At 43.3% G+C, this 14096-nt stretch overlaps 2 protein-coding genes across 7 annotated transcripts in view; both read left to right on the top strand.

Moving 5' to 3' along the window:
- Positions 1 to 6: 6 nt before the first annotated feature.
- LOC112971423 (ER degradation-enhancing alpha-mannosidase-like protein 2) lies at positions 7 to 12595 on the top strand. 2 transcript variants are annotated; one of them, XR_003255335.1, is made up of 12 exons: positions 7 to 132; positions 260 to 299; positions 737 to 842; positions 1861 to 1986; positions 2682 to 2893; positions 4623 to 4764; positions 4893 to 5017; positions 5474 to 5618; positions 6772 to 6893; positions 7701 to 8377; positions 9511 to 9803; positions 10139 to 12595. XR_003255335.1 is itself a non-coding variant. In XM_026076840.1 (10 exons), the coding sequence occupies exons 1-10, from the start codon at positions 38 to 40 to the stop codon at positions 8190 to 8192; spliced, it is 1605 nt and encodes a 534-aa protein (XP_025932625.1). In that variant the 5' UTR covers positions 7 to 37; the 3' UTR covers positions 8193 to 8464. The 2 variants fall into 2 exon arrangements, 1 of the variants encoding a protein (XP_025932625.1); XM_026076840.1 differs by lacking the exons at positions 9511 to 9803; positions 10139 to 12595 and having other exon boundaries at positions 7701 to 8464.
- TRPC4AP (transient receptor potential cation channel subfamily C member 4 associated protein) overlaps positions 8289 to 14096 on the top strand; it is a 42812-nt gene continuing 37004 nt past the window's right edge. The window contains exons 1-3 of one of the 5 annotated variants that reach the window (XM_026076831.1): positions 8289 to 8377; positions 9511 to 9803; positions 10139 to 11038. In XM_026076831.1, the coding sequence (XP_025932616.1) occupies positions 10958 to 11038 (81 nt within the window). In that variant the 5' untranslated portion in view covers positions 8289 to 8377; positions 9511 to 9803; positions 10139 to 10957. Of the gene's footprint in view, positions 8378 to 9510; positions 9804 to 10138; positions 11039 to 14096 lie in introns of those variants that run through there. The other 4 variants (XM_026076837.1, XM_026076832.1, XM_026076836.1 and 1 more) reach the window with 4 other exon arrangements.

Genomic DNA, 14096 nt, shown 5'->3' with positions numbered 1-14096 from the left:
GGGCTGTGCCTTGTGCCGCAGGGAGCGGGTGCGCGCCATGTTCTACCACGCCTACGAGCACTACCTGGAGAGCGCCTTCCCCTACGACGAGCTGCGGCCGCTCACCTGCGACGGGCAGGACACCTGGGGCAGGTACGCGCCGCCCCGGCGGGTCTCCTGGCTGGGCCGGGCCGCGGGGCCGGGCCCGGGGCGCCGCCGCTGCTGCTGGGCCGCCCGCGGCGCCTCACCTCGCCTCACCTCGCCTTCTCTCCCCGCACAGCTTTTCCCTCACGCTGATCGACGCCCTGGACACCCTGCTAGTGAGTACGGTGTGCCCGCGCCCCCGGGCCCGGCTGTGCTGCCGCTCGCTGCAGCCTGGCTGTAGCACAGCTCAAGGCCGCGGCCCATCGCTACTCTAACACCTGTTCTTTGTGCTGTAGTGACCGAAAGTCAATTATTAATTGACCAAAGAGGTTTTGCATTTCGCCTCACAGCAGCAGCAGCAAGAGGCCGGTGGCCAGAGCTCCCTATCTCTGAGACCTTCTAGCTCTGGGATGAACATCTACAATGTGGGGAGAAAAGGGTTTGAAATGAGATGAGACTYTTGCCTTTTTAGTATCTTCTACAAATAACAATCTCACGAAACAGTAGAACAAAACAAAAATTGCCCCCTAACCCTGAGTCACACCTTTGTTTTTCCATGCCATCATCCTCTGAACTCTGAGATGTGTTTTCTGTTATCCTGCACCCACTGCAGATCTTGGGAAACGTTTCTGAGTTCCAGAGAGTTGTCAATGTGCTGCAGGAAGGGGTGGATTTTGATATTGATGTCAATGCATCTGTCTTCGAAACTAACATTCGAGGTGAGGTGGGTTTTCTTCATGGTGCTGATGCTGGAACTCCTTTGCATACAAGTTTCTGAATTGTACACAGACATAATGCAAAGTAGCGATCAGAATGAATTTCTAATGCGTTGTAGCAGGACATGCGCACACAAAGAAAAAATCCAAAGCAAATATAACTTCCTTTTTYTCTTTGCACATCACCTTTCTGCTTCCTTCCTCTGTGTAAACGGAACAAGATGTGGCACTTTCATTATTCTGGTGCCAGATTTTAAGCTTYGGACTAAATATTCTTTCCACTGAAATGAGATGGTACAAATAGAATCTACTGTTGTCCATCAAAATGACTTACTTTGTTTTTTTTATGTACGGTTTTGGAATAGCAATTAATAATCTCATGTTTTAGTGATTTAAAGTGAAACTTGTCTTTTTTCCATCCAACTAAAAGACACTGGCAGAGAATATAACTGTTAGTTATGCTTGTTTTGTTTCCCTTGTCAAATATTGCCGAGCCAGTTTCTGCAGCACTGTAATTTCTGTGTGTTTACGGAATCTTAACTCATACTTGTTATGTGACAGTAGACTAGCCTGTGAAAAGGTCTGATAACTCCCTGCCTCTGTCAGTCACTGAAATTCTTGCCTCTGTCACCTAGATGCTGCTTCTCCTAGGTATTTAAGCAGATATGCTATATTACTTTACAGAAACATAGTTTTAAGCTGTTTGGAAGAAATGAAGCATAATTTCTCTCTTAGAAGTTCCTGTTTGTTATGCCATTAGCTCTTTGGCTGTCTGCAGGGTAGCAGAGCAAGTAGGACCTGATGCTGCTAGTATAATGAAAGAAATCTATCTGACTACCCTTTGCAAACAGACAAAAACCAAACCGTTTCTCTTCTGTGGCACATTGTGTTAGGCTGTTAAAGATGAACCATCTCACTTTATTCCCCATGAGCGCAGCCTCTGTGTCATGAAAACATAGCACTAGTTTCAGATTTTATTCCTTCCCCACATCCTTTAATGGGCTTCTTATTCMCCTCCCAGTGGTGGGTGGCCTCCTCTCCGCTCACTTGCTGTCRAAGAAGGCTGGTGTTGAAGTAGAAGTGGGATGGCCGTGCTCTGGACCTCTCCTGAGGATGGCGGAGGAAGCAGCTCGCAAACTCCTGCCTGGTGAGAACTTGGCTGTTTTGTGTTGCGTGTTGTAGTTTCTGAGGTAATTGGTGTGGTTGATAAAGATGATACTGCTTAATATTTAAAGTCATAAAGCAGTCCCACATTCCCTGGGCTCAAAGAAAGTTTAGTTTACAGGAAAACATTGTGTAAATGCATGATACCGGTTTTAAATACACTTGCAAAGCGTTGTATGCAAAGCACGTTAGTATGTTAATTGCTCGTGGAGGGCGGTTATATTTTATATAAATAAATAAAGTGAGCTGCTGCTAGGATGTGTGCTCTAATAGCATGACACTTTCATTGTTCAGTGCACGCGCTGGGCTACATTTGAGAATTATGTACTCGGTATTTGTACCTTGCTGGTGGGTGTGTATAGTTGTGTCTAGTTTCTAGACTGCCCTGCTTGTGCAGCAAACAAAGCAGGGATGCAGTCTGTTCTGGGGAAGGTGAGAGATCTGCGRTAGCTGTTCAGTACTCCGTGTGTAGTTTGTGGTACCTCTTCTCTGTCCCCTTRCTGGAACACGCTACACTTTCATTTTGTTCTTTGCAATTGCTGGGATTGCTCCAGGCCCATGTCTTGCTGCWGTATGTGCAGTGAAATGTGAGGCACGGATTTGCTCAGCAGTCTGTTAAATGCTGTCAGAGAGCCCACAGTGAACACTCTCATTTGAACCAGAAAYGTTACGTTTCAGCTTTTCAGACCCCGACTGGGATGCCTTATGGAACAGTGAACTTGCTGCATGGAGTAAACCCTGGCGAGACCCCAGTTACCTGTACTGCTGGAATTGGTACATTTATAGTGGAATTTGCCACTTTAAGCCACCTTACTGGTGATCCGGTGTTCGAGGATGTTGCCAGGAAGGCCCTGAAGGCACTGTGGAAAAATCGCTCGGATATTGGAYTGGTGAGTGAGGAAACAAACTTTGAATTTGCTTGCTTGCTTTCTGTATAGTTATGTGGGATGCAGTTTAAGTGTAAACAAGTATAAGCAGAGTGAACATAGTACTAGATAAATGATCACAGTGCTAATAATTGTGCTGAAAATAGTGTGCTTGACATTGTTGCAGAACACCTGCAGCATCCCCATCTCTGCCTTTAGTGCCACAATCCAACATTACGCCATTGTTCTGCTCCACAGCAGATGTGGTGGGGAGACAAATGCCTTATACGAGATATTGCAGTTTTTCTAATGGCACCTGCACCAGATTAAATAGAAGGTTCATCTAATGTCTGGCCTGACAATGGCCTAAAGAAGAGAACAAGAATGCAACGAGCACGGGGATATTCCCAACCTCTACAGCTTTGACATTTTGGGGCTATCTAGAGCTAGAAATGGCGTCTCTGTTTTCACTGTTCTGATAAATTTTTCTTCATTTAATTTTTCTAGTTGCTTTTTGATCCTGTGTAAACTACAAGTGTGGCGCATGTGAAGCAGCAAAGATTTATTCATATGCTATATGAAGAAGTGTCTACTTTTGTTTGCTTTTGGATATGTTATTTTTACTTTATGCCCCTGATTCTTGTACTGGAGAAAACTGAGTAACCGTTTTTCATCTTTGCCAAGCCAGTCATGATTGTTTATTATATTCTCCATCAGCTGGGTCTCTTTCCAATCTTAAGAGTCCTAGGTTTGAAAGATCTATTTAAATATTAGAATGGCAGCTCTTTTATGCCTCTGACCATCCTTGACATCCTTCTTTGTATCTGTACCTCTTCATCCTGCTCTATCTTTTCTTAAAATGGGGATTAGGACCAGATACATAATATTCAAGATGTAGATTTTTACAGTAGCTTAATAGCATTTTGTTTTGGCCCTTATTCCTCTTCAAGTCATGATGCACTGGAGGTACTGTCTGTTGTTCTGCGTTCTTTCTGACTYGCTGCCTGGCCATAGGCATCTTTTCATCTTTTCCTTCTTGAAATGCTGTTTTTAATGTTGAAGTTTGACCTAATCCAAGGAAGGTTTTCTTTTCGTCTTTTGTTTCCACTTATCAGTCCGTTTGGATTTTTCACTTACATTTGGAGGATGCTCACGTGGAATAGAATATGGCACTGCTTTGTGTGTTTGCCATTGACACTTCTGTTTCATGCAGAACACTAGAAGCATCTGATGTTTAAATGCCCAGTTCATACATGGCTAGTTTTTAGGAAGCAATTGTGTGGCATATTTTAAAAAAACTGTAGTGAAAATCTAAATCTCTGCAAAACTGTTTCCCAGATCCGTTATGCCACAGCATAGAAGCCAGGTACCAYGCAATTTTTTTCTTGTGTCCGAAGAATTTTAAAAATTAATTTAGTTTTCATTTAAAATTTAATTGCTCTACTCTGTTGCCCTTTTTWATGTGAGAAGTAACTCAACAAAGTTCTGTTTGTGGAATTGTAATGTATGAAAGTCCTAAGCAAAATGCTGCACAATTGTAGCATTTATATTGGAAGCACAAAATCTCTATGGTTTATACTACTCTGATGTTGATATATATGTCATCTTATAGTGGAGAAAATGGTGTTTGGTATGAACATGTGAATATATTGTTCTGAAACTAGGCTGAGGGGTTTTTCTTTTTTTAATATCTAGTAGATGATCTTTGATTCTACTCTAATTCCCTCTTTCCTCCTTCCCCGACTTCTTCCAGGTTGGTAACCACATTGATGTGATAACTGCCAAATGGGTTGCTCAAGATGCTGGCATTGGGGCTGGAGTAGACTCCTACTTTGAATACCTTGTTAAAGGAGCCATTCTCCTGCAGGACAAGGAGCTGATGTCCATGTTCCTAGGTGAGTAGTTCATTTTCTGTGTGATGGGTCCCAAGAATACATCCTTGATTGCACCTGTAAAAACTTTGCGTGTGGGACTGTAGGAGGATAAGATATTGGATTACCTACTCTTCTGCGTTTCTTCATAGAATATAACAAAGCTATTAAAAATTACACAAAGTTTGATGACTGGTACCTCTGGGTTCAGATGTACAAAGGAACAGTGTCCATGCCTGTTTTTCAGTCTCTGGAGGCCTACTGGCCAGGCCTACAGGTAAGTGCTGTCATACCAGTAGCATACAGTAATTATTTTTATCTGTCTTGGGTCCATCTTTAATACAGAACACTTACAAATATAATCCTCACTTCTTCTGGTTAGTCTGAGCCTGTGGAAGAATAGATGTTGACTTCATCTGTGTTCTATAGAAAAGTCTCTTGTTAAGCATGATAGGCGAACAGTTTTATTGTAACAAACTAAGTAGCAAAGAGACTTCATATTATTTCAGGCATGCAGAACATGATCCAACAGAAAAGCAGCAGCTAGCTTCTCTTCAGTCCTACCTATTCTTAAGGCATCCTGTCTAAATACTAGTTACGTGATTCAGACTTGCTGAACAACCCATTTCTGTCACCATCTCTTGCTTTGAGTGTAGGAGTGTTATTTARTCAATTCCTATGCTGTTTCTTTTCCAGCTGAATGTTGCTTTGCTAACTGTTTCTTCTTTCKCAGAGCCTAATTGGAGATGTAGATAATGCCATGCGAACCTTCCTCAACTATTACACTGTTTGGAAGCAGTTTGGTGGACTGCCCGAGTTCTACAACATTCCCCAGGGCTATACAGTGGAGAAGAGAGAAGGATATCCGCTCAGGCCTGGTATGCAGAAATAAAATAAGCAGCATTTGGAGTTCTGCTTTTGTTCTGGTAGTGAGATCAAATGTTGACAATACCTACCCTCCAAAGATCCTTCCYGAGTTTTGCTTTGACTTAGTTCTTGCGTGCATCTTATCAGTGATTTCCATGCTCAWAACCACACATTTTGATATCTGCCATTCCCAAAAGGCAGGGCTACCTTATAAAGGATCCAAACCATAGTGTTACTGTTATAAAGGGGGCCTGYTGATGAACTGGGTTCACAGTGTAGGATTTGATATGTTTAAGTGTTTGAATTCAGAACATCCCATGTTAGAGAATCTAAGTCAGTGCAAAATGTTAATGTGACCACTTGTGTCCTTTAAATTTGGGAAGTGAAAGTGAGTATGAATAGACTGCTCCAGCTCTGATTGAAGTTCCTCAAATAAACTAATTCTAGTAACACTGCTGAAGTTCAGCAGATGAGAGGATTGTATGTTGGCTGTGATGCTGCAATGGAATGATTTATATTTTTCCTGTTCTATACAATTCTGACAGTTTTATTTATTTATTTATTTCACACTTGATTATATTTGTAAATGAGCATAAATTGAGTTCCTTTCAGTTTGAATGTTCAGGTGTCATCCACATTGGACACTTCTACCAAAAATTCTCAGCAGCATTATCTTTAAAATGTATTATATCATCAAAAAAAACTGTTTCTTTAGTGAGTAAGGAAAATATAGTGCATATATTCTCCATGTAGAGTAACTCCATAACACCTGTTTTTGCAGTGTTTTAGATACCCCTGTTTCAGTGGTTTACCGTACTATTTAAAAATGATTTTGGAGGGTTTGAATCTTTTATATGTAATTTTGTCTAGAAGCACTTTTTTTTTTTTTTCTTATTAAACAATTTTAAATCCTTTCCTTTCTCTCCCTTTCTCCTCCCTGAATGTGGGAAGGGACTATTTTTGAGTCTTACCTGAGTTAATGGAATCTGGTTAGAGTGAGTTTCCTTTGTAGCAAGTCCTCAGTAAAAGAAGGTATCTCTGTACTTCCTCTGCCAGAGGAAGTACAAAACAGGCCACTTACCTGACCATCTTAAAATAATATTGTTAAATCAGTACAAGGAACATCTTGTCTTGATTTTTATGCTTGCAACTGCATTTTTGCAGAGCTGATTGAGAGTGCAATGTATCTGTACCGTGCTACACGAGATCCCACCCTCTTAGAATTGGGAAGAGACGCAGTGGAGTCTATTGAGAAAATCAGCAAGGTGGATTGTGGATTTGCAACAGTAAGTGTGGCTGCTAAAAATCAGCTTTTAGCTAGAAAGCCTTCTCATGAATGATGTTTTGCTATTGAATCGATATATATCTTAAGTTGAAACACGACTTCTTTTTCAAATAAACACCTTGTATTTCTCTAAAGCTGATCTGGTAATGCTGGTCATGTTTCTGGGAGTAAYTTCCCTCTTAGCCTGCAAATTGTGTCAAATTTTGTCATTAGCAGATGCACCGGAGTCCAAAACATGGGAAAGCATCAGAAGCTTCTCCAGCCTCTTGTTTCTTGGTAGATACTAGATGTCCCAAGTTGGCAGGAAGGCTCATATGCTCTTTAAAAATTGAGGTGTTTTCTGCCTATCAGTTGTGCAGTTCTGCTWTCCCTTTATGCCTTGAAAATCTGATCAAACACAAGAGAATTGCAGTGAGTGATTTCCCCAAAATCTGTTAATAAAAGATTTCAAATATGCTATCAAGCTCTGTTATACAAAAAAACTGCTTATAAATATTGGGAAYTAGGCCTTGTGATTGGGGAAGTAGRTAARAGCCTTGGGATTTTTTTTAGGCAGGGAAATGTAGGAAATGCATTTCTCCTGATTGTTAGTTTCCTGTTCYTTATCATTAGTCTATGCTAACTCAAAGCATCTGAGAACTAGTTGAAATGCTTTCATACAATCATTTAAAATATGAGATGGATTGCTATCATATTCTGCTGTTTAAATTATATGAATTGCAAGCTGGTTTTACTTTCCCCCAAAGTTCATGACTTCTTATGCCTTAATTCAGTATAAGTGTAATTCACTGGATTTCTTCTCTTGCAGATCAAAGACTTGAGAGATCACAGACTGGATAATCGCATGGAATCCTTCTTTTTGGCTGAAACAGTGAAATACTTGTATCTGCTGTTTGACCCAGACAACTTTATTCACAATGATGGGTCAGTCTTTGATGTGGTGGTCACACCATACGGGGAATGCATCTTGAATGCTGGAGGATACATCTTCAACACTGAAGCTCATCCTATAGACCCTGCTGCGCTGCATTGCTGTAGGAAGCAGAAGGAAGAGCAGTGGGAGGTGGAAGACTTGATGCGAGAATTTTACTCATTGAAGAGAAACAAGAAATTCACTTTAAAAAGAGCTTCAGACCATGGTGAAGGGGAAAGTGTGCAAGACTCTGTAGATGCCTCTTCAGAGAATGGCAGAGAGAAAAGAAACTCTAAGAAGAATGCACACTCCCTCCTGAGTTGCCCCAGTCAATCCTTTAACTCCAAACTTGCAGTACTGGGACAGGTCTTCCTAGACAACACCTGATTCTGTTCTTATTATCAGTTTAAATTATTGAACTTGATTCAGATTCTGGGAATATATTTTTATAGTTTCATAATGGAAAAAGTCATACCTCACAATGTGAATTCTGTTATGAAGTAAAACAGCCTCTCACTAGTCTACTACTGCTGGTTCGTAATACATGTTTCTGATGATCAGCTGTTAATGCTGTAAGTTGCTAATCTCAAACCAATTGTTTGCTTGAAAAGCAAATATGTGTTCAGAAAGAAAAAGTCTACAGTTTGAGATGTACCTTATTTATTTTKTTGTGAGTTTGTTTTGAAGTTTTCCAGGCTTATGCAGAGTCCACAGCTTACCTTGCTCCATAAAAGTGAACCTTAGCTGTTCCCTGCCTTTAGGGAAAAAGCATTGGATTGCTAGCTCTAGTTTCCCTTCTGAGACTACAGGTCTCCTCTGTGACCTCCTCCACCTTTGTCATCGGCCTCCGTATGAATACATGGTTAGCCTGAGAGATTTATGATCAGTCAAGAAAACCTTTTTGGTTCATGAGATGCAGGCTGAGATTTGTAGCTCTAGTATGGGGAAGGGTGTCTGTCAAGCATCAAGGGATGGCATGGGAGAAGGAAAGGGCTTGACCTAGAGGATTGCTCAGTTCCTTTGTGTGTAGAATCAGTGTGGATCAATACCATCTGCCTGAAGTCGGTTCAGTAAGTGTCCAGGTAATGTCATCTGGAAACTGAGGTGGAACATGTACTAGCAAAAGTTTGATTGTTCCATCCCTGCGGTGGAGTTCTGTTTGTTCTCTCAGAATCTGACGTACTTCTCCTATGAAATTTCCTCTTTCCTTCCTCTCCTAAACTTCCCTTTGAGGCCTCACTTGCATAACTCTACATTGGCCCCCCCAGTCAGTAAAGTTGGCCTCAGGATGGACTGCCTGAGCGCTCTGTGTGGCAGGCATGTGGCATGCATGTGTGGCTAGGTTGGAAAGGGACTTGCTTCAGACTGAAATGCCACTCTCCTTTGCTGCAGAAGACAGCTGAACTGCAGTTTGTAAGCTGCTTCCTGCAGCAGGAAGCGGGAGAACTCCCTAGGATCTTTCCTCTAATGGAAACCAAGTTACATTTCCCTTTTTTTGTTTTTTCTCAACAAGTGAAATGTTCTGTTTGTACCTCTGTTAATGAAACCTCTTGGTGGTGTTCAGTTGACTTGACAAATGCAAAGCTTTGTATGTGTTCTTATTAGYGTCCGTTTTAAACAGGTGCATGCAGTGACTAGAAGGGGAGAAATCTGTAGTGTTTACAGAGTTGGTACTAAGAAGACTTTTGTTTGTTTTTGTTTTAAGGCAGAAAAATGATTGACTTCCTTCTTCAAACCTGCTGAAAGGTGAGCAGTCTGGAACAAGCACAAGAAAGTCATAATCAATGGCAGAGGCTCCAAATTGGCAGTTTGAAGTGTATGTTTGGACACCAGAAAGATGGTGTCTACAGGCCTATATAGAAGCTTATGTATAGATTTCCAGCTAAAATCAGCCAGAAGAGTCTTGTCTCCCCATGTGTGGCCAGCCACTGCTGCCTTATTGCCATATATAACATAGCTGTTCTCTAGTGACTTTAAAGTGCACCACTGGCAGCCCAGGTATGTTGATGGTTTGGGTGTGCCTCTAACACTGTTTTGGGTGCCAGCTAACACTGCTTTGGGTTTGCGTCTAATGCTATGGTCCTCCTGTGTATTTTGCCTGCTAYGATGATGTCAGTCTGGCATCTAGTGTATGGCTCTATGAGTGTTGCAGCCTTGTCTTGCACTCTGTGTTGTGACTATCTTGAATATCTGAGTATCTTGATGCAACTGTTGCTGGCAGATATTGAGTGGAGTCTCCTAGAATTGAGGCATTGTTAGAAAAAGCAGAGTTTTTGCTAGTGACTCCTCATTATAACCATAAGGTTATGTTTTGTTTTGTTTTGTTTTTCCAGCTTTTCATACCTCATGCTATTCACTGTCCAGTTTGTAGAGCAACAAAATATGGGTGTTCACCAGCGGCTTCACAGGGTACTCGGTCTGGGTAATCAGCATTGCCTCACGCACGCACTAGAGGGAAATGAAGGACTTGCGGGATAGGCTGCAGATTGCCAACACAGTAGATCTCTGCTAACCAAAGCATTTTGGTATCCTCACATGAGTGGCTCCAGTAGCAGAACTGAGGGGTAGTAGCCTTAGACAGTAAGATCTTTCCTCAGCTCAGTTGGAGCTTAAAAAAGGTGTTTGTCCAGAGCTACTGTTTTACTGTGAGTGATTAGACTGGATCGTGGTAGGTGTTATGGGATGAGTCAAATTAAGGTCGTCTTGACAACTGTTATTCTTGGCCTGCTACAACATTTGAGAGTGACTTCCAGCTTACGAAGACTTGCTTTAACAAAAAGATCTTTGATGTAATTTCTTAGGATCCTTAGTAATTTTTTTTTTTTTTTAATGGAAAGTTCTGTGACTTGGGCTTGCTGCTGGAGGGCAAACAGCATGCTTAAACCCTAGTGACCTGTGTACAAGTTACATTATTTCATAGACAGCATGATGAAGGACAGATGTTTGGGAAGCCCTTTCTAAGGAATGGTAGGATGAAACGATGGTGCCTGTCTGTCCCATTAGAGATCAGATTCCATTCCATATATGTCCAAGTTAAGAGATTTTACTCTTAGTGAGAACTTGATGAATCCAGAATTACTATCACAAATCAGTTGAGAAAATAAATTTAAAATTTATTGTCTTCTACTGCCTCTTCTCCCAGGAGCCTCATAATGAAGGACATTTGTGGGAAGAGACTGTGGGTCTATTTTGGTATATTCCAGCTGGAGGGAGAGCTCCAGTCAAGCAATATGGTGAGCACTTGGTCATGTTAATAGAATGTGGAGGAGTTTTGTCAGGAATCCAAAATGAGATGCATGTGAAGCACAGATGGGTAGTGGCAATTTTGGACGGTTTCCAAATGAGGCAGATCAGAACTCAAAAGGTCCCACCTACAGTACATACTTGTGACATCTGTCAAAGGCTTGAAGCAAATTGTGGAGTTGGTAGAGTTGTGAAAGATAGCACAGAAACCAAATTTAGCATTTGTTGCTGAAGCCACCCTTGTAATTGTTTTATCTTTTCTCTGCTGTAAGCAGCATAAGAGGGGGAAAAAAAAAACAACATGTAACTTGAGGCCAGATTTTTGGGGGTTTTTTGTATGCTTCAAAGGTAATTGTTTAGACTTGGAGTGTCTTGGAGAGGCTGTAGATGTGGCTAGATTGATGAAAGGTCAGATGAACATCTTGTGAATTACTATTTTAGTACAACTAGCCAAAGAGAAGTTGCAGGAAAATGAGTAAGACCTTCACATGAATTCCTGGCAAAAACACCTTTGCCAAAAAAGCTTGGGAGGGAAGGGGAGCAGCAAGAAAGTGGACTGAGAGCAGCCTTTTGCATCTGTGAGGCAGTGTGAGTGTGTTAAGTGAAGATTGCCATGTTTGCCTTTCTTCAAATGCAGTATTTAATCTTTTGTGAGCAGCAAGTCATCCATTAGCAGATCGTGATTTTTACAAATAAGTGATCAACAGCAGGCCTCTGCGTTATTCATCGTGGTGAGCAGTGACATAAGATGTGACACTGTGAAGCTTCTAAATACATCTCCTGGATCCCATCACCTGACATGTGAGGGATACAAATGGTTAGGCAGTGCTCCTAAGTGACATGTTAATCTCTAGTGTCTCTAATAGTTTCTGTCTATCATTCTTTGTACAGCAAAGACAAGTAGAACAGAATATAAACTAAGGTCTGCATTCAGAACTGTCATGATTTTGGTATCCCACTCTTATGCTGCATTCCTTGCTGTCTCACCACGAACTGCAGCTGGGCTGCTCTGTTGGGCAGATGACAGCAGTTCTAAATGTCTAGACGAGGCTGCAGCAAGTGAGGGAGAAGGGCAGCCACCAATGATGGTTCTTGGTCTTTGGGGGCCATCATCGCTTCTCAGCTCACTTGGAGCTGCCACCCATGTACTCGAGAAATCCTTCCCAAGGATGTGTGTGTCATGTTTGCCCTCACAGCGTGCTGTGTGCCTCCTTTGGCTTGGGTTCTTTAACCCTGTGGGGTATTTGTGATGTCTTGCTGTGGTGTGGAGAATAGCACCTGCCTTGGTAGGTTGCATAAATCCAACCTTTTCCCTTTTTCCCATGGGCAGGAGCAGTTTCGTCATGAAAGCCTATTCTGTGCTCTAGCCTCTTCACACAGTCGTGAATTGTGCTTTCATGGATTATTCTATTTGATTCAAGAAGCTTTTTGGATGCTGCACTATGAATTTTAGTTTTGTCCACAAGTTTCTGAACTGCTCACCTCAGCCGGCAGTAGTAAAGCACATGTTGATATTTTAAAGGAAATAAACATATTATTTTAATGTGCCCAGGCTGTTTTCAGTCTTGTTTGATTCATTAATAATGACTATTCTCCATGTGCCTGCACAATAAGGATTTTAGATTATGTAATAAAGAAATTTATCAAGGCAGGACACTTAGGAATTGCAGCTAATTGTTCTAGGATTCCAGCTGAAGTAACGGATTTGTAGTGTTTTGGGCTGCTGTGGTGAAACGGGTGTTGATTTCCATCTGTTCTGATTGTTCTGGGCGTTATGCAGAACAAGATGTAAGGAGGGGGTCTGATAGGCAGCCTGCAAGCCACAAGACAGGGAAGGTCTTTTGAGGTCAGACTCATTACGTTAACTGAATAAATAAGTTATCCGCAAATGGAGTTCCCTGATGTTATTCATGGTGTGGTTGTTTGGTGCCTGCAATGGTCGTCTGAAGGATGCGAGACTGATGGACTCAGCTATGTGTACAGCCCTGGGCAGCAGGATCTTTTACCACAAGGCTGCCTGATACTTGATTTGTAAGAACAAGATCCACACTGAGTAGTGCCACCAGGCTTACTAAATGTCGTTTGAGCTTAATGCTGAGTGTAATAAATCCTGCCAGGCCTGTGGAGGAGGAGAGGTGTATCTGCTAAGTTTAGAAGACTAGTGGAGAATTCTGGCCAGTAAAGTCGTAGTGACAGATAAACCAGAGGAGACGGTGCAGGCGGGGTTATCTAGCATCCCTTGACAGCTTCTGCSTCATGCCAAGTGGCTGTGTCCCTGCTCCTGCGGCACAGTTGGCAGAAGGGAACGTGTGCCCTTGCCTCAGCTGACCACCTGCTCTTTACGATGCTGGGCTTTGAGCCAAGATATCTGAGGTGAAGGCACCTGTGCGAGGACAGTGGTCACAAAAGGAGGGGCAGGAGCGTGGCACAGCCTGAACCAGGCCGCAGCCTTGCGTGAAGACGGGTCTCCACGGCCTTAACCGTCCCAAGAAAAGCGCTGCAGGAGGAAGCCTGTGACAGCTGGAGTAGGACGGCCGGGTCTCCAGCTGGGAGGCCTGCGCCCCGTCCGCTCTGAAGTAACCTACAGCCGGCTTCCCCGCTGGCTTCCCCGCGGGGCCGTGGCAGAAGGAGTGCCACCAGCCTCCCCGGGCTCGTTTGCGCCATCTGTCACTCTGCGTAACGGGGTTTCACAGTTCCTTCCCCTTCGAGGGCTCAGGACTGCTGCCGCAGGACAACACATAGCGACATCAAGTAAGGAGTTTGTGCAGGGGCAGCTGTCCCTCGTGCAAGCCCCCTTCCGCAAAAGCTGGCGGAGAGCGAGGCACCGGGCTGTACGTAGGGAGCTGCAGGAGGGAGCCGTGAGCGCGGAGGGAGGGGGGGGGGGCGCTGGGGCTCCGCTACGTGGCGCCGCCCCGGGCGCGGTTGCTCCCGCCGCCGCAGCGGCTGCAGGCCTCGCCCCGTCCCCCTCCTTCCCGCCATGCTCCGCGGGCCGGAGCCACCACCCCCCTCCCGGCCGCGGCGGTCTGCTCTGCGCATGCGCGCCGCCCG

This window comes from Apteryx rowi, unplaced genomic scaffold, assembly GCF_003343035.1.
Source record: "Apteryx rowi isolate R43461 unplaced genomic scaffold, aptRow1 scaffold_44, whole genome shotgun sequence".
In the NCBI taxonomy this organism is placed as follows: Eukaryota; Metazoa; Chordata; class Aves; order Apterygiformes; family Apterygidae; genus Apteryx; species Apteryx rowi.
Note: the sequence above shows the minus strand (reverse complement) of the source record. Positions and strands in the feature narration are given on the sequence as shown.